This window comes from Centropristis striata, chromosome 5 (genome assembly GCF_030273125.1).
Source record: "Centropristis striata isolate RG_2023a ecotype Rhode Island chromosome 5, C.striata_1.0, whole genome shotgun sequence".
Taxonomy (NCBI): Eukaryota; Metazoa; Chordata; class Actinopteri; order Perciformes; family Serranidae; genus Centropristis; species Centropristis striata.
Genome location: NC_081521.1, coordinates 32,957,390 through 32,976,844, shown reverse-complemented (window position 1 = coordinate 32,976,844; position 19,455 = coordinate 32,957,390). Strand labels below are relative to the sequence as shown.

Sequence of the window (19,455 nt, the reverse complement as noted above, 5' to 3'; positions counted from 1 at the left end):
ATTTGGTGACACAAAATAGGGGACAACTGCAATCGAAAAACAATACATCGGACGACATGAGTGGCAGGTGCAGCAGGCTTGTGCCGTTTTTCAGAAACAGGAATTATTTCGCTGCTTAAAGGGGTTGCAAGCATATCGTGCCCACAAATGACTGATGTCACAGCAAAGGTAAATAACACACACATACGGGTGGAGATCTCAAACATGTTTGCTGACTGGAAATACCCACACCGCTGCTGTGTAATGGAAACATTTAGCAGATTTATAGTCGCAGACTGGATCCACATGGCCTTTATTCGCTGTCGCAGCGGGTCTCAATCATGTGTTTTTGTTATAATGCCTCGATTAGCGTGACTGGCTTGTCGCCTATTTTATTTATCGCCAGGGTAATGAAGGGGAGCCAGATTTATGGGGAGGATATATGTGACAAAAACAACCCTCGTCACGTTAATCGTTAACATGTGTCTCAGGTTTTTGGGGTCTTTAACCTCATCCGCGAGGCAACAAATGAGATTTGGCAGTGACACAGTGACACAGTGTCCACTGGTAAATCCATTTCCCAAATTACTTCTCTAAAGTCCTCGTGCTGACAATGACAAACTCAATTAACGTATTATAGGGACTAACAGCATACCTTATACAAATATATTCCGTATACTTTCCATATCATATACCTTTTTTATACCCTTTTTATACTATACTGTTAACCGGTGTTATGTCCTTACTGGTTTCCACACTCTGGTTCCCGTACTGGCGTGTGGAGCTGTTTTCTGCCCCAGTTAGCAGATTCGTCACATATTTAATAAACATATACAGTCATGGAAATAATTATTAGACCACCCTTGTTTTCTCCTTGCTTTCTTGTTCATTTTAATGGTTGGTACAACTAAAGGTACATTTGTTTGGACAAATATACTGATAACAGCAAAAATAGCTCATAAGAGTTTAATTTAAGAGCAGATATCTAGACATTTAACATGGTTTTCTTGATAATGATTTTGGTTATAATCAATAAAAACAAATGAAATGCAAATGTTTAGATATCAGTTCTTCAATTTAACTTTTATGACATATTTTTGTTGTTATCATTATATTTGTACAATCAAATGCACCTTTATTTGTACCAGGCAATAAAGTGAACAAGAAATGGAAGAAAACAAGAGTGGTCTAAAAATTTTTTTCGATGACTGTAGAGGTGATGGTTGATGAACAATTAAATTGTGTCACAGTGAATTGGAATCCAGCTCTAACCAAACTTGCAAACATTATATTTTCATGCTTTCTTTTTATGAATAGGTGGCTGTGATGTATAACAACAACAATATCCACAGTAGATAGGAGATGCAACCTGGAAATCGCCAGTTATCTGTTTAATAAATATGTGACAAATCTGCTAACTGTGGAAAAACACAGCTGTACAGACGAGTACGGCAACCAGTTAGTGTGGAAACCAGTAAGGACACAACACCGGGACCCAGACCCAGACCGGCACCCATTCACTTTGAACTAATTTTTTATATGACTGGGGAGTATGAGTATCCCAATTAGTGAATCATTAATTTCCATGCAGCACTTTCCCATGTCACATGGCAACTGCATAAGGTTAGTCAGAAAAGGAGACACCAAGTTTGAGTCTCTCGTTCATTTGTCATGTGACAGCTGAAAAGGCTCAGCCAGCCATAGGGCTGTGGGATGACCAGTAAATGTAACCAACGTAGACTCTATGTTGTGTTGTGTGTGAAGAGTCCACACTTGTCTGTGTCATCTGATTTATTCTGGCGATTACAAAATTTGCGTTTCCATGAGGGTAAAAAGTGGCCTCTGGCAAAGCTTCAGGCCACTCACTCCGAACACTGAAGACATTTTTAAATGACCAAAATGTTCAAATAAACTTTCATGAGCTGAAAACACGGTGAAAGGCTCAAAGTTCTGAGATGAAAACACGGCAAACATATTCCGTGGATATGCATTGTTCTGCTTCTCTACTGACGGAGGCTCGTGGAGTTATCAACCTGTCAATCAAAGGTAGCCTCACCCTAAATCAAAAGCTTCTTTATCATGTGTTTTCTCCTAAATGGGACCATTATTTACAAAATTAACATCATATTGTTTTGAAGAAGACACGCAAGAAGCCACGCAAACTTTTTTTGAGGTAATAAATCAAGTGAGAAGAAGTCTAATTTTGTATTGTGATAGATAGAACTGCTTTTGCAACTGCTGTTGGTGACCCCTGCTGGATTGTTTGAAGAATGCAGGCTGAAGGCACTGACGGGTTAGCTTCACTGCTCAGACCAGGAAGTTGCCGCCTGATCGTGACAGCCTGTGTAAACATCACATTTTCCCAAAACATTTAAGCAAGTGTAATGCTACAGTTGTATCTATCTATCTATCTATCTATCTATCTATCTATCTATCTATCTATCTGTCTGTCTGTCTGTCTGTCTGTCTGTCTGTCTGTCCGTCCGTCCGTCCGTCCGTCCGTCCGTCCGTCCGTCCGTCCATCGTCTGTCCGTTCGTTTGTTCTTAGTCTAAAGAGTGCATACAAAGTACACAGAGTGTACTCAAACCACAAAAATAATAATAATAATTATAATAATAATAATAATTAATAATATTAAATGTACCTGAGGAGATGCATCAAATCAGTCCTGCTGTGTTCCCATATAGACATGCTGTAACTGGGACATTACGGTGCAGCAGACTGTCTCGCCATGAAGGGCTCCAGCTCCAGGTGCGCCTTCTCCCTGGGCTTCCTGGTGGGCGCCTGCAGCATCTACTTCTTCCTGCGCCAGGTGTGGTTTGAGAGGAGCTACCCTGTGCTTACGGAAGCTCAGGAAAAAGCCACAGCAGTGACAGAGAGACCAACCAGCTGGAGGAAGGAGGGTGCTGCTCTCATCAACCTGCGCCACCCCCACCATGCAGGTGCTTTACACTCACATTATTTAGTATGTGTCAGAGATACACTAACACTTTATTAATCCCTAGGGGGAAATTTATCATGTCTGAACTCATGGGATTTGATTTTGAAGCTAATTCCTTCTAAATGAAAACCTTGTACCTCTTACCTGTCACAGCTAGTTTTTTTTACAAAATAAACCACTATTCAATAACATCCATGAATTAATTCTTGTTGTCAGCTGACTACTGAGGCATTTAAGAGCCCTCGATACTTGTAATGATAGTGGTTGAAAAGTATTATGGCACACAAAAAGACAGACAGACACTGACAGCAGAGTAGAGTGTATATTATGTGGCATGGGTGCTTTGATTGATTTGGAAGTACTTTCTGTAAAAAGGGAAATGCACATGGAGGCCCTGAAAAATGAGGACTGACTTGTGTGCCCTTAGTTACTCTTTAACCCTCAGGGACCTATCAGTTTTAGAAGGGAGCGGGGATCTTCCAGGGGAGATAGCAAGTCTGTAGCTTATGCCACATAAAAGTGCAAATTTGGATTTCGGTGTATGCATTGCATGTAATTTGAAGGTCTAAAGTCGTGTTATTTGTACGCAGATTTAAGAGAATGGGCTGCTTCTCCCACAGACTCCAAACTTCAGACTACACCTTGTCTGAAAGCTGGGAATCTGAAAGTTATTTGTTGTGCAGATTAGCATGTTAGTTATTATTGTAGGAGTTGTTCTCCTAGTCGTTAAAGTCATGAAATACTAGGCCATATATGAGGGCTTTCCGATGCTCACACTGTGGGGCCGATGACTAACATTATCACACATGAAATAAAATTGGACTCATTGAATCCACGAAGTCTCAGCCTTCCATTCATACCCAATTTATGCAGTTTGAAGATAGTTTAGGGACCCCAGTATGCAAAAATATCCAATACACCATTTGAGATCAGGCAAAAATAACACATTTATACACATACATTTATAAAAATTTTTGACAAAAAAGCACAAGCATGTCCACATAAAGTGGACATGTCTGTAAAGAGGAGACTCGTGGGAATTTAAAGAACCCATTTTCATTGAAATGTCTTGAGGTGAGAAGTCATTTAGCCCCTTTGAAAATGACCATGCCATTTTTTTCCCTTCTTAAAATTTACCCTAAAGTTGATGCTTTATTTAGCCCCCTTTCTGGAAATCTAGCATGCCATGGTGTTTTAGTTTCATATGAGCTGTATCTTCACTTCAAACGGAGCCTGCTACATCTTAAATCCGGTAATGCTGGCCGAGATCGCCAACAGTCTTGCGGGTCTCTTAGGGTTTACTTTCTTCAGAGTCTAATCTGATGAGGCATTTAGACTTCCAGGTGCTTCTGTGGGAAAGTTATCCAATGTTATCTGGATTCTTACCCAACTGTCATTCATGTAGAAAAAAATCGCAGAAGTAATGTGGAGTAAACTGATTGGGAAAGACCTTTGCCAACATGCATTATTGCTCCTGCTCACCAGGTAACATTATATATCTATATATACTGTGTCCCTCTAGATGAAGACAGCCGGGTGGCAGATGCGTTGTACCAGAAGGTACGTGTTCTCTGCTGGGTGATGACGGGGCCGTATAACCTGCAAAGCAGGGCCCGCCATGTCAGGGCCACCTGGAGTCGCCACTGCAACGTGGTGGTGTTCATGAGCTCTGAGGACGACCCAGACTTCCCCACCGTGGGCCTGGGCACGAAGGAGGGCCGCGACCAGCTCTACTGGAAAACCATCCGAGCCTTCCATTACGTCTACGAGCACCATGTGAGTGAAGCAGATTGGTTCTTAAAAGCAGATGATGACACCTATGTGGTGGTGGACAACCTGCGCTGGATCCTGTCCAACCACACTCCCGAAGAGCCCATCTACTTCGGTAAGCGCTTCAAGCCTTACACCAAGCAAGGCTACATGAGTGGAGGGGCAGGCTACGTGCTCAGCAAAGAAGCTCTCAAGAGATTTGTGGAAGGTTTTCGGACCAAAGTCTGCACACACACCACGCCCGTGGAGGACTTGGCGCTGGGCCAGTGTTTGGAGAAGATGGGCGTTCTGGCGGGGGACTCTAGAGATACTTTGCATCGAGAAACCTTCCACCCGTTTGTGCCAGAGCACCATCTGACTGGCAAGTTCTCCAAGAGCTTCTGGTACTGGAGTTACTGCTACTACCCAATTGTTGAGGCAAGTCCCTTCAGTTATGTTTCATTAGTGGGCTGTGAAATGCTACAACAGTAAGAGTTGGGAGGGATGGTAAAAGAAAACAAATGTATATCATATCATACCTGTGGTTTGAAATGCTTTAGAATGGAACTTCAAGTGGACAAATTATTAAGACAAATAACACACAACCCCAACATCCCCAGTGTGATTCTCACCACTCTGTCAACCATTAAAGTGGTTTACAGATGGCTCCATGATAAGACAGGCATCCTGGATTGGATTAGCCTTATTTGAAAGGGGCAAGTCAGGTTAGGAAGAACTGCTAATGAGGGGGTGAACCACTTTAAACTCTTTAATATCATTAGTGTACATGAGCACTTTGAGTGAGAGATTTATTCATTTAATGTTACAATGTCATTTAGCAGACACTTTTATCCAGAGCGAACGTACATTTGAGAGTTCATACAACACAAGCACAGATGAAGTTTATTTAGAAATTTTAAATTTTATTCAAAAATTGGAATAAAAAGGAATTGGAACACTTTTCCAAGTATCATGACTTTAAGAAAAAAACATAGGTCTCTACATGCTATACATATTGAACTATTTGCATTTTTACAATCTCTCCTGTCCTCTCCTCTCTGCTCTGTGTAAAAAAAGACTGTTCGTCTCAGCAGAATGGGTTCACAGTGTTGCTCAGGAGCAGAATTTAATGTTTTTCATAGGATCTAGTTATTCCAAACGCTTTATTTTTGTTTTAAATGAGACGTAGAATTAGGAGATTTTGAACGAAATATCACCATTTTAAACTTAAACATTTTGGTTACTTTTTTTCATGGAAACTATCTGTAGGTTCAGGGTAATGCCTGTTTTTACACCTTTTTAAGAAAATATCCCCCACCATGGTTCAGAGTGTTGAATTGAGACTGTGTCATAAACAGTTAAAAACTCAACTTGTAGTTGTTTATCCAAAATGTAGGTGTTGCTACAGATTCATTAGAGGGATAGTAACTAAACAAATGAATATGTGATTCTCTGGCACATTCGAATGTACCTGACCCCTGCATATAATGAGTGAATTGGAATATAAATGAGTTCATTTTAAAGTACATGATTGCAGCAGAGACAATATCCCGTCAACAAAGACATAATTGGTCAATTTGTCGCTGGTGATAATTTATCATACTTTGCAATTAAAATGAGACGGGTTCATTACAGATCCTGTCACACGCTGACTGCCAGTAAATGGAGCTGCATAGTCCTCTGTCACTGAAAGAAAAACAAGAAAAACAAATGTGTTTGTAATATTAAAGTATTTCTGCCCTTATCAAACAGTAAAAATGGAAATATATGTTTTCATAACTGTTAGAGGACAAGGTGCAGCTTTCAGGTTGGTGATATTCCATTTTCCTTGTATTGTGATCAAAAACAAAAAGAACAAAACCTTCACTTCCAACCAGCAACACGTTTATTTTAGACCAAATCTGACAGGAAAAAACAACATATTGTTCATTTTAGGCTTTCCATGGGATTTGGCAAATACCAGCCTTATCCTTTTTAAAATTGGAATGGCAAGTGCAAACAAATGAGATGTGCATTTTTTTTTTACAAGAATATACAGTTTTGAGACTTTTTTAATTTTTTTTACAGCGACTTATTATTAATCGTGATAGCTTCAACAATGAATCAACTAAGTCAGTAGACAGAAAAATAATTGCAGACTATTTTGGCAATTGATTAATTGTAATGGCAACTTTTTTCTATAAAAATGGCAAAAAAAAATTTTTCAGACTCTCAAATGTGGAGATTTCTTGCTTTTCTTTATTTTATATCATATTAAACTGAATATCTGACCAAACAAAAAAAGGACATTTTGTGCTATACTTTGACGTCATTGAACAAATGATTAATCGATAAAATAATCGTAACACTTTGACAATTCCGTGGGTATTTTGAATAATTGCCTAGTTATTACCTCATTAGCCCTCCTGTTATGTTGCGAGTCAAATTGACCATTTCAAATTTAAAAAATCATTTTAAAAAATGGTTTCATAAAAATAAAAAATAAGAATGTAAAAATATATTTTAAAATTCAATTTCATGTAAAACCATTTTATTTTATATGTAGGTATTTCTAATGTACATAAAACATTTTTTTAACATGCATTAAAAAAAAAAAGAAAAACGAGTGAATTATCCTCATTGAACCATGATCTGTGAAAGGTAAAGAACACTATTGCACTAAATATTAATTGAAATGGTTAGTAATGGAGTTATTAATGAAATATAAACAATGTTTATTGGAATTTTTTAGATTCTGACACTTTGGATAATTCAACATGGCCCAGGTCAAATTGACCCATTAATATTATTGCTGTTCCTGAGAAACAAACATAACAGGAGGGTTAAATGGAGACCATATTTGCTCCTAATTCTGTTTGCACTTAAGTTGTTCCTATTTGAATGTATCCATTACATTACAAGTTTATTTGTACATTACAAGTATTTTTTTCTAATTATTTCATAGCTAAATCTATGGAAGTGAGTAAAATCTCTGAAATCTCAATGCTGTATAGTGGAAGTTGTACACATCTGTTTTTTTTTAATAAATATTCTTCATCAATTTGAATGCTAAGATGCTACATGTAGCGTATTTTGAGTGTGCTCTAATGTGTTTATTTGTGTGTTTGCATGTGCGCTCCCTCAGGGTCCGCAATGCTGCTCTGACCTGGCCGTATCTTTCCATTATGTCGAAGCGGAGCTGATGTACACACTGGAGTATTTCACCTACCACCTGAGAGCGTACGGCTACAGGCCACGCTACCGACCCTCCCTACGCCCTGGTCTGAGCCTTGGCACGCTCTCACACACGGCCGTGACCGCGGTGGGAGTTAAAGGGGTTCAGGAGGTGACGGATAGAAGGAGTCACACAACTTCAGCCCTCTCCGTTGGTGGGAACCAAACTAAAGCGCAGACGGAGCCAGAGAGAGGAGGGAGAGATCTAAACTCTCACGTCACTGAGAACAGGACTGCAGTCACTCAGAGCAGGCACCGCTGACTCTGTGTTTCAGCTGGAGGTGATTTCCCTGCACAGGGTGTCGGTTAGCGTTTTACTTCTGACAGGTCTTCCTTGATCCGATCACAGTTTGATTCCGGCCAGTGTGACTCTTTAAGCACCCACAGTGAGAGTGGGTTAGATTTCAAAATGATTCAATGGCAGCTCTGTTACGGCTTGTTGAGACTTTTGGTTTAATTACGTTTGACATGATCAGCATTTAAATTATGACTTTATGAAAGTCACAGGTGTGTCCTTGGAGTGTTGCAGGAACGTGCACATAGAATATTATTTTTAATGTATTTTACAAGTACCTGATCTGAGCAAATAATACAGCAGCAGATGTGTGAAAATACGTTGTTTTTTATTCATTATTTTACTTTTTTTTTTTTAAATGGAAATTAGCAACTTCAGAATATTTAGCCTTTTTGAAAGACCTTTTTGCCTTTTTTTTTTGGTGTTAAATCTGATGTTGTATTTTTACTTTAATGACATTTTTTTTTGTTTTTTAATTGTTTTGGTTGTAAATCACAACCAATCTTGGGAGTTTTTTTGCTTTTTTTATTTTTATTTTACCTTTGTGTCTGTTTGCATTTTTCCTTCTTGGTTTCCTTTTGAACCCCCTGTGGTTAAATAGTCAAAGCAGACTTTAAATCCACAGCCAGCAGTGTTAGGATGTTTGTTTCAATTATAAAAGCAACAACTGTGCTGTTAAAAAATGTCTTTTGTTTTTACCTCAGAGTGATAAAAGATGCTCTGGTGTAGAAGTGCATACTCGAAACCTCCTGTACTTCTTTTTGAGAATACTGTAGCTTCTGATGAACACAGAATTAAACTTCAATGAATCCCTCTTGTCAAGTCATTTTATATAACCCAGCAGTAAACACGGTAGCAGGTGATCGAACAGTGCTGTCTGCACTGGAGTCGAGCTTGAAGAATCACTCAAACAGCTGCAGGAAAATGCACAGACGTTTGAAATGAATAAATGATGTATAAAAAATTATGTTTATTTTTGAACTATTGAAGAGGAAAAAGAACAACATGATAAAGAAATAGCATGTATCGGCTGTCACTACTAATCATGTTTTGTTTTCAGATAAAATAAATACAATCTGTGTAGTTTATGGTCACTTTCATAAGCCAGCTGGCAGGTTTACAGTGTGAATCACGCCATTTACTCATTTCCATCAGACATTTAGTTTGTTGTTTGTGATCTTCTGACGTTGTTCCAGATGAGAAAGAGAATGAATGTCTACAGCCCCTGAAGAAACCTGCAACAAAACACATCATGCATAAACTGTTATTCCTGCACTGATACGTATTACATTTGCAAAATAAATAATTTAAGACATGGACTTTGCAGAAATGAAAAGAACAGAGGAGGTATAATCATTTGGAGCAGCAGTGCTTTTAATGTTTGAACAAATCCTCAGAACCTCCTCGGTCCCGTATGCTTGTTATCGTTTGTCAGACAGGTAAAGTGTTGACTTTATTTCTCCAAGGAGTGGAGATGTTCAATCTGAGAGACACGAAGAGGCACTCACCTCAGCCTGCACTTGTTGAGAAAAATGCCTCTCCTCTCTGGATACTCTCTCCTCCAGGGACCATTATCTGTGAGAGCATAAAATACAGATAGTCCCATAAAGATCAATTCTCTGCATGGTGAGAAAACCTTGAATCTGAATGCACACAAAAGCCAACAGGACTATTTGACGCTTGTGAATTGCCACACTCACCAGGCTCTGAGTTTCTCCTTCCCATTAGACCAACAAAGATGTCATGCATTTCCCCTGAAAAGAAGAATTAAGACACATTCAATGTTGTGTTTTTTGTTGTTGGTGAATTCAAAGAGAGCAAGCACTTCAAATAATTACTAAATCACAAAGGTCTTACTTTTTTGTGGTGACTGTACAGCCTCTGCACTTTCATCTGATAAAAACAAACAAAAAGTACAATAAATCTTTGAAATATAAGTGAGCATTTGTGGAAATAAAATCAACTTATCATAGATGCATTACAAAATCTAAGAAAAAGAGAGCATTTACTTAGTATTTTTCCAGCCCACAGTTTATCATCATTACCAATAATTACTGATATTATATTTTATGAATGTAATCAGTGGGAGGCTCACCGGCATTTCTTCTGCCCATCAGACCCACAAAGCTGTCATAATCCAAATCGCTATACCTCTTTAGAATGTTCCTCTTAAGGTTGTCCAAGCCTGTGGTCTGCTGCCAAAAAAATCAAAGGAAGCACAACAATAAATACACGAAAATATCAATATCAAAAATAAATTTTTTTAGTGTCTGTTAAATCACAGCTTTATCATTACGTGCCAGGAAACCTACATCTGAAGTTGATCTGCGCGATCCGGGCTCCTCGCATCTGGACTGGCTGTATCGAAGTTTCATGATGAGGAACAGAGTCACCAGCAGCAAACCTCTCCTCATTTTCTCAGCACCACCTTTGGGAAAAAAATGTACGGTTATAGCAGTTTATAAGGTTGTAACCTTACAGGCAAAAGTATCGCTAAATATCAGGAACCAAGTGAACCTGTTGGGCATAACCCAGTGCGTAATTTGTGCGTAAAGGCGCAAGGTGTGCGATTTAAAAATCACATAGTTCAAGAAACGTATTTTCATGCAGACGGCATGTTTTTTTTTTTTTTTTTAACAAAGAGAGAAAATTTTGCCAGCCAGTCTGTTTCCTCTCCAAAAGGTAATGAAAAATATGTACATTTTACTCAAAGCATTCAAAAGTTTTCTTTTTTCTTTACCTGTTTTTCTGTCGAGCAGATAGTTTGGTCAAAGAGTGAGCTGCGCGCGCCCTGGTGCAGAGTAAAGTGGGATAGATCCTGCAGTGAGATGCGATGAGGATAAATGAGGCGTCCAGGCTTTGGGCTAATAAATAATAGCTGGATACCTGCGTAACGCCAATCAGCAGCTGGAGCGTAGGTGGAGTATCAGCTCTTACATCACGTTGTGCTGAAGGCTACGTAGAATACTCATTGATGGTCATGATGCTGCTGAGAGATGTTGCCTCCCCACCACCAAACACATACGCACACACAATTAAAAGAAAGAAAATGTCTGGGCAACGTCACGAGGACATATGTTCGTGCCTCCAAGCCCATCCAAGAACATTTTCTCTTAAGCCAGTTTGCTTTGGCTCAGAAAGTTACTAATTAACATATTTAATTGCATATAGTTTGACACAAAACCTAAAAGTGCAGCCTTTTACCCGCCACCCTCACATGCTCCTCCAGTTGCCTTTCCACTCCACTGACCAGTCAACATGGTCACTGTCAAGACACTAATCTTTTTAGGAAGCAATTATAAAGACAGCAGCTGCCTCTGCATGTCACGATTGAAAATGGTGATGTATGTGACGAGAGAGGATACACAGCTGTGTGTTTGTAATTGACTGCCAAATACCCATTCATACAGAAAATGTAAAATAAAAAACACACATTATGTCCTCTTATCTGGATGGGTTTTGGTTTGTTAATGGACTAGCGGGTTCATTACCCAACTAAATGGATTTAGATAAAAATTAGACCAGGAAATTATTCTTTGAGGTAAAATTGTTGTTTTTGTCAAAGGAGTCTGCAGGCTTCAGTTTCCCTTGCGTAAATGTAATCAGACAGTGAAAATGTTCTAAAACTGATATTGATTTTTTTTAAGTGTCTTAAATCCATTATGCTGCTGCCCCCGCCCACAGCAGTACAGTGCTTAGCTTCCTGCCTGCATCTCCAAACTGTGGGTGTGCCGACCATCTTAATACACTGACTGTGGATAATTAACTAATGTTTGGTGTGTTTTTATTAGATACAATATCTGTGCTCCCTTCTTGGTTTTATGTTCTTAGTTTTTTATAGACAGGCTGAGGTGTGATGAGAAAAATCCAGACGCGTTGTTTGGACAGGCACCATCATCGTCATTCGTGATGAGACTCATTGTGTCATTGCTGACACAATGAGTCTCACGTGATTATGAAGGTCACTTGAAATTTTTATCATGGCTGCTAAATTCTCTCTTAAGCGGCTCTGACAGGTGGTGAGACAAAATGTCTGTCTTGTAACTTGGATAAGCGCCAACTGTGTGACACTTTTTTAAAGATATATTTACCTCTGAGCAGCAGCAGCAGATTTGGTTTAACAGATTTAGATTTTCCTACAAAATAAACATAGGCTGGAATATAACATTAAGTATTCATGTAAATCCTGGAAAGGTATTTTTGTATTTGCTCGACAGCTGAAATCAACACAAACTTTTTGCTCACTCAAAAGCTATCATTTTTCTTGCAAATACACAAGCAATTACATTTGTGTTGGTGTTCCTCACACATTCAGAATGCAAACAAGCATAAATATTTCAGCAAAATAAAGTTTGCCTTCATAGCTGTAAAACAGGCATGGGGAAAGTGCTGCAGATGTCAATGGCTGCGGCCTCTGGAGACCTGATAGAAGAGACACTAACAACAAAGCACCAGGCAAGAATCCAAATAGTGCATTTCACAAAAGGTTAATAGTGCTATGTTTTAGTAATGACTTCCCATTTCCATATTGGTCCTGTTCCTGTATGTAGTGGCGGGGGGTTGCAGCAGTGGAATGGGAGATCTGACAGAGGTGGGGGAAGTGATTAATTACAGTTTTAAATTATTGATGAGTGTTTTTTTTCTGCCCTTGGTAATCAAAGCCACCCTGTTTTTGGGCTAACAGAGAGCAACAGAGAGTGCCAGGGGCTGTTTATCCACAACATGCCTTGACACGGGAAGCTTTTCATCCAACCGAAAGGCGAATGGATATTCGGGGACAGATGTGCTGCGGGGCTAAATGGACGTCCTGCAATTCATCACAGGTAGTCACATGACCTGCACACTGCTGAACACTATGATCTGCACCCTCTGCATCTGGATGGCCTTCATTCCCTGCTCACCTCACAATGACTCTCACTTAGCACGGGCTCCCCTCAGAGCAGCGGACAGACATTCAGGACATTTCCGGCTGGCTTACTCACAGCAGGTAGTGGCTATAGGAGGTGTGGGACAAGAGAAGTTGGCCACTTGGAAACATTACTTTACAATGAATAAACATTGTAGAAAAAAGGTAATTAACGATGCTTGATTACTCTCCTATTCAGATGATTCTCATATTTGTATATGATAGCAAGGTTAACCCCAACCTACTTTAACAGTGTCATTAATTAATTTTGCCCATTTTTCTGTACTCGCTAATTGAATAGACTGAGATAACAATGTCATGGAACACATATGAAAAGATAAATAGAGAGGGAAAACATTTAACATGATAAAAGAAAGTGCTGCAATTATGTATTATATGCCAAAATAAATCAATTTGATGCTTTGACGGTGCAAAAAATGGATTACCGATGAAGATTAGGTTAGAAATTATAACATCATCATGAACTTTCTGTCTTGGAGAAAGCTAATTTTGTTGGCTGAACAGGTACATATAATGACGTCTCTGTAAGCCTCTAGTAGAAGTTGACAGTGAAAGAGGAAAACAAATTCATATTTTACAGCTTTGGAGATCCATGTAAGGACGTGAGAATACACATTAATTCTTTTGTTGTGTGTCTGGTGGAGGAGAGCATCACATAGAGCCCGGAGTACAGTCACACTGTTATTTCTCTCCTGCCTCTCTAATGGAGCTGCCAATCATCCATTTGTGCAGGCTTTCATGGCCTGAGAGGGAGAAGATAAAGTAAGTTCCAGACTGGAGTTGAGAGGGGACAGTGACGCTAAGGCCCTTATATGGAAGAGATGTCATGAAAGAATAAGCGGCCATAGGGAGACAGAAAAGGAGATTGTGCGAGGGCGAGAAGAGAGAGCAAGATATGTGAGAAATTACAGGTTGTAGATTTAGTTATACGGTATATTGTATACAGGCTGGGGTTGGATGCACAGCCTGCAATCTCTGGACAATAAGTCCGAAGGGGATTCTGCATGTGTGAACACAGTAACAGGGAAACAGTCCTTCACACGCAGAGGCTGTCCCTGCTGTTCGCTCTTGCTCGTGGCGACATGAAGACTAAAATAAGCAGATCTCGATGATTCCAGGCCTCTCCACGGTAGATCATAAGATGCACCTGTCAATAATTGAGTTAATGGGCTCTAATCTAATGGGGGAATTTAACTTGCGGTCCACTTTATACTTCTCCTTGGGGCATGCCAAATGAGTTTGATGGATGCAGTTTTTTTATTCCACCCACTCCTCCCCGATCTCTGACTCGCCAGGTCCTGACGTGTCACTTCCATCTAAATGTTAATTTGAAGACTGTTTCTTTAAGACTGGCATGGATGCTGATATGCTTTGAAAGTCTATTTGCATTTGACCACGTTGAGTATGTGAAGCTGTGAGCTGTGGTGATGCCAAACCAAAACACTTTTCTTTTTTTTCTCTTTAGTATTTTCCAAAGAGCTCCTGAAAAGTGTTTTTCTGCTCCCTCCTTGTCAAAAGCTTTTTGTCCCCTTTAATCTTCTCTCTGTGACGATGGTTGGCACTAAAGCCCATGGGAGAAAATACGACTCTGACGCTATTTAGACTCTTGAATCTCTGTTTTGGTGTGTTTTGTAGCAGTATTGCCTATTTTCTTCTCATCGTTCAGTGAGAATGCTCTAGAAGATACGTTAGCATCCAGTTCATCACAGAGGCAATCAGAGCCTGGTACACTGTGTTCTGACTGCATCCTTTTATTTGCTCTGTAGTTGATAAAATGGGTGCAATCAGATGAGTTGTGTTTTTCAACCCTAGACGTGTTTTCTATCTTGAAGAGGTGCCATTTCAAGTTTGTTGAACAATTGTGACAGTGACAATGACAGTTTATCATTAAATGTAGTTTTTAGATTCTGGGACAAAGAACACACCTCAAACACATCCCACTTCTGCACAAGTAGCCTACTTAAGCACACCTGATTCATCACTTTCCCCTCTGACTCTGTTCTCACAATCCCACCCTCCAAATCCAGTTTTTCTTTTACCTTTCTATTCTCTCTCTCTGGGGGCATGATCTGTATCAGTGCATGAAGGGACAGCTCCAACTATCATACCCCTTTTTGACCAACGAAAACCTAGTTCTTTTGCTGGGCTGGTGCTGGTTCACAGTTGGTTCAAACATAATAACAACAATGGCAGACTACAATTCTATCATGTAATTTAGCAGACGCTTTTATCCAAAGGGACATACATTTGATAGTTAATACAACACAAGCAAAGATGAAGTCAAGAAACAACACAAGAGTAAGTTTGATGTGTTGACAATTGGTTTTATTTTATTTATTTATTGTTGTCATCTGTGTGTATCAAGTGTAAAGGTGTTTAGTAAAGAGTTGGGTCTTCAGTCTCTTCTAAAAGATTGAGAAGGACTCAGCGGATCGGAAGGAGTTTGGAAGTTTGTTTCACGACTGGGGCACTACAGAACTACATTGTCTCTCTGCAAATGTTGCTCCTGCCATTGTGAGCCTACATTGGCATCCAAACATGACATGTTTTGGATGCCAATGAACACATTTGGGCTGCTCGTCTTAACGGTGAGCCTCTGTTGTAAGCTAACGCTAGCCTGTATCAATTACATTGCAGAAAAACAAAACAAATCAAATGATACACATATTAGTTGGTCTTATTAGTCGCAATAATCCTGCTCCCAGTAAGTGGTTTGTGTGATTGTGGTTCAAGACCAGCAAAGAGTAGGTGCAACTCTGGAACCAGCTTTCATGTATGAGAGACAGTTCATCGGGTGTCAAAACGTGAAGAACAGGTTCGTGATTAGGGCACCAGTTCCAAACCAGCCCTCAAACTGCCTTGGTCAAAAAGGGTCAGATTCTGGACTCCCCTGGTTCCCTTCTGTCTCATTGTCTTCAGCCGACACCGAATTGTTGTTACTCTCTACCATCCATCAGTGCACGAACCCAACATCTCCACATATCCCCTCTTCATCCTGCTGATCCCTGATGCTTACTCCCTATGAGCCTGATCGCTGCCTGAGATTCAGGTAAACTCAGTGTCATCTTTAAAATCTCTTCTTAAAACTCACTTTTATCGTATTGCCTTTTCTTGACCTTCTACATATTGTAAATTGTTGCTATTATGTGTTTTTAATTGCCTTTTGTTTTTATTGTCAAGCACCTTGTAACCTTTATTCAAAAGGTGCTGTACAAATAAAAGTTATTATTATTATTATTATTATTATTATTATTATTATTATTATCTTCCTATCTCCCTTCAACCCTCAAACTTTCATCCAGGACCTTGATCCTCTCCTGCTACTGAACATCAGCTGGCTCTCTGTATGCATTAACTTTTCTGGACTCAAATATTTATTCTTTGTTAGTGAAACATGTCGATATCTGAAATATAAAGATTTCTCCTTTGCACAGGGTTGTTGAATGTTGCCCATTTTTGTGCCAGATGGGGAGCCAGGTGGTGGCTTCCGAATGTTTTCTCGAAAGAGTCTTTTAGGTTTTTAAATAAACCCTAAACTCTCTGACTGGACTGAGCAAATCAATGAAGCAAAAGTTCTATTCCTGGGGAAATATGGTGAATTAAAGGTCCACCCTAACATTGTCATGGGGGGTTGCCCTCTACTATTACTATTGCCACTACTTCTACTGCTGCTATTCCCTAAAGAAATCTGATACACTTGAATGAATGTTCTTTTGTTGGCCTAATATTTCATTCACTGTATTGTAGACCACATTGACTGAAATGTAGCAGGTTTGTCAGCTAAACATTAATTCTGTGAAAATTAGTTCAGCAAATCAAAATTAGATTTCATATTAGTAATGCTGCTTACGCAAGTAACATCAGACAATTTTCGTGGCAGGAATTAAAATTAGTCATCCTGAACATTTGTTGTGTTTCAGAATAATGAAGAGAACAGATATATACAAAATATGATTTTGGCTCTGCATGGTGATTTTATTTATCTTGGCAACTTTGTTTTCCCCCCCAAATGAAGTGCCAATTTTTGGTGTTCTATTATCTTAAATGGCTTGTAAAATAGTGCATATAGCTGCCATAATAGGCGAAAAAAAGTGTTTGAACAGTGATGTTATTGCTTTGCTTGGAAAAAAAAGCAAATGAGTCACATTATTAGTTGACAACAAGTCTATGAGCTTAACTAAACAAAACAATTTCAGTCAAAATCTCCTCTGTTTTTTTGGCCTGTCTTGTTGTCTCTCAAGCTTGCAACTTGCACCTGCATTGGTATGCTCGTATACCTACGTTAAGTTGTCAGCCTGGCCACTGAGCTGCTAAACTAACCATTCAACAGTTTGTTATCACATCTGCGAAGCTGCAGAAGAAGTCACAGATAAATGAGTGCTTCTTGAGGAGTCATAGCTGTCTTGTGAGCTGGAGACTCTGCTCTAAATTGATATTTTGTGTCTTTTTTTTTTAGAGCTTATAGGCAAATGATGGAGATGTAACATGGGGTTTATAGCTCATTACTGTGGTGTCAAAGATAGCTGACAATATTGAAATTGAGTTTCCATCGCACCTGGATATTGCTCTGACTGACTGTGTCCGGACTTGACCTCTCTCTGCCTGCTCATAAAATTGTGTACAGGGAAATTAAGGAATCATGAGATCAAAGTGTGAAACATACTGAGATTGAGACTGAGATGGAAATCGGAAACCATGAAACACTTCACGGTCACATTATTCACTGTCGGATAGAATTTGAACATGTAATATTAGGAATTTAATGCTTCGTCCCTTCCTTCTGTGTGTGTTTGTCTCTTTCTGCACATGTGTGCACACAGTGCCTTCATAGGTGCAGTAATGACAACATAAAAATTTAAAGAGATCACACACAGACACACACGTAAACATACAAACGCCAAACAAACGGCACATGTTTTATTCAGCTGTGATGTGCCAGATACCCATGAGACAATGTGGGAAATTTCCCATGACAATGCTGCAAATACTATAGGCTGCATTGATTTTAGCTATTTTCTATTTCAATAACGTCAGGAATTTCCTCAGGGGGGTTGGATTAGTCAGAAGGTTCCATGACATATAATGAGCTTTAACAGGTTTGAGTATAAGATCCACCAGTGGTTTATTGCTCTTTTTCAAAACAGAATAAATATTATAGATGGCCACAATGATCAGACTGGACCAAAGGTGAGGCCTGCATAAAGGTGATTTCAGATTCAATAAAAAAACTTGGCTATGAATGACCGCTGGCTTTTTTCTACTCCACTATGTCTCTTTTCACAGGAGACCAAGTCAATGAAACACATTATTCATGGTGCACTCACCTCATTCAAAGGCCGCATTTCCTTCAAGAAACAGTTGTTATTGCTTTTGAGGTAAGAGGGGTCAGCTATTGATCAACTCTGACACATCAAGACATTTGGATTTTTCCTGAAGGTCTTAACCTTCAAGACGTTAACACAAACAAAGGTCTCAGCACTGAGGTCATATCACAATAGCTTCAGGTTTTTCGTTTTAGGGTTTAATTTAAGGTTACATTTAAAAAGCAATAATGAACAATAGATTTACAATCATAATAGGCTTTATTGCCGATTTCTGAATCAAGAACGGGTCAAATTACTATGTGTAAAGTGAAAGGGGTCACGGATTACATGAGACAAGTTGAGCAAAATGTAGTTTTGATGGTTATATGGGAAAAAAAATGTTTGTGTCCTGACATTCTCATTTCTACTGTAGCTGCTGCAGACAAAAACTCTAGTAAATCAACTGTATGTCACATGCACAGCCCCAAACAACAGAAATAAGTAACCAGTTGGTGAACATAGTGGAGCATTTAACAGCCATATTTTTCCCACAGGAGCTGGTGAAGAGACATACGACTTCAAATAAATGCAAATGTTGCTCCGTGTTTACTTAATGTGTGAATAGCCAATTTTTGTTGACATGTTTGCCATAACAACATTACTAGGTGATAATATGTCAATGTCTGCAGCTTATTCCGCTGTGCCCAAGTGGCCAATAATGAGTCTGTCATGTTTATACTCAGCAACCAAAAATTGCCTTCATCAATCAACAGACCACCTGCACAATGTAATGTGACGGATATACGTTTTACGAAATTCCTGTCCAGTACACAGTAATGTTATCTTAACCTCCAGTGATCACATTACACAGCTTTTTATCCTTAACTTATTTACTTCACTATTCACAGTTCGCTTGATTAATATAATATCTATCATTTGTTTAATATAACATGTCCTTTTAGCATTGTAGTTACCTCTGTGTCTTAAAATACTGAGCTTAGCCAGTCTGCTAACCTAGCTGGCTATCAAAATGAAGAAAAGCACCAT

The 19,455-nt window shown here is 39.2% G+C and overlaps 2 protein-coding genes across 4 annotated transcripts; one reads left to right on the top strand and one right to left on the bottom strand.

The window, feature by feature from the left end:
• The first annotated feature begins 15 nt into the window (after window positions 1–15).
• c1galt1la (core 1 synthase, glycoprotein-N-acetylgalactosamine 3-beta-galactosyltransferase 1, like a) lies at window positions 16–8,992 on the top strand. Of its 2 annotated transcripts, none has more exons than XM_059332980.1 (4): window positions 16–168; window positions 2,668–2,922; window positions 4,444–5,108; window positions 7,795–8,992. In XM_059332980.1, exons 2-4 carry the CDS (start codon window positions 2,712–2,714, stop codon window positions 8,143–8,145), a joined length of 1,227 nt encoding a protein of 408 aa, XP_059188963.1. In that variant the 5' UTR covers window positions 16–168; window positions 2,668–2,711; the 3' UTR covers window positions 8,146–8,992. The 2 variants fall into 2 exon arrangements, with proteins under 2 accessions (XP_059188963.1, XP_059188964.1); XM_059332981.1 differs by lacking the exon at window positions 16–168 and adding an exon at window positions 1,184–2,152.
• A 141-nt stretch (window positions 8,993–9,133) lies between these two features.
• Window positions 9,134–11,149, bottom strand: tac3a (tachykinin precursor 3a). 2 transcript variants are annotated; one of them, XM_059332982.1, is made up of 7 exons: window positions 10,919–11,149; window positions 10,491–10,606; window positions 10,274–10,373; window positions 10,036–10,071; window positions 9,879–9,932; window positions 9,687–9,753; window positions 9,134–9,413 (listed from the first exon to the last, which is right to left on the bottom strand). In XM_059332982.1, exons 2-7 carry the CDS (start codon window positions 10,590–10,592, stop codon window positions 9,395–9,397), a joined length of 378 nt encoding a protein of 125 aa, XP_059188965.1. In that variant the 5' UTR covers window positions 10,593–10,606; window positions 10,919–11,149; the 3' UTR covers window positions 9,134–9,394. The 2 variants fall into 2 exon arrangements, with proteins under 2 accessions (XP_059188965.1, XP_059188966.1); XM_059332983.1 differs by having other exon boundaries at window positions 10,274–10,370.
• Window positions 11,150–19,455: the final 8,306 nt, after the last annotated feature.

Excerpts from the sequence above, each read along its gene's own strand:
- c1galt1la (XM_059332980.1), top strand. The coding sequence starts at position 2,712 with ATGAAGGGCTCCAGCTCCAGGTGCGCCTTCTCCCTGGGCTTCCTGGTG. Across the intron at positions 2,923-4,443 it reads GCGCCACCCCCACCATGCAG|ATGAAGACAGCCGGGTGGCA; the intron begins GTGCTTTACACT and ends GTGTCCCTCTAG. Across the intron at positions 5,109-7,794 it reads GCTACTACCCAATTGTTGAG|GGTCCGCAATGCTGCTCTGA; the intron begins GCAAGTCCCTTC and ends GCGCTCCCTCAG.
- tac3a (XM_059332982.1), bottom strand. The coding sequence starts at position 10,592 with ATGAGGAGAGGTTTGCTGCTGGTGACTCTGTTCCTCATCATGAAACTT. Across the intron at positions 10,374-10,490 it reads CGCGCAGATCAACTTCAGAT|CAGACCACAGGCTTGGACAA; the intron begins GTAGGTTTCCTG and ends TTTTTTTGGCAG. Across the intron at positions 10,072-10,273 it reads GATGGGCAGAAGAAATGCCG|ATGAAAGTGCAGAGGCTGTA; the intron begins GTGAGCCTCCCA and ends TGTTTTTATCAG.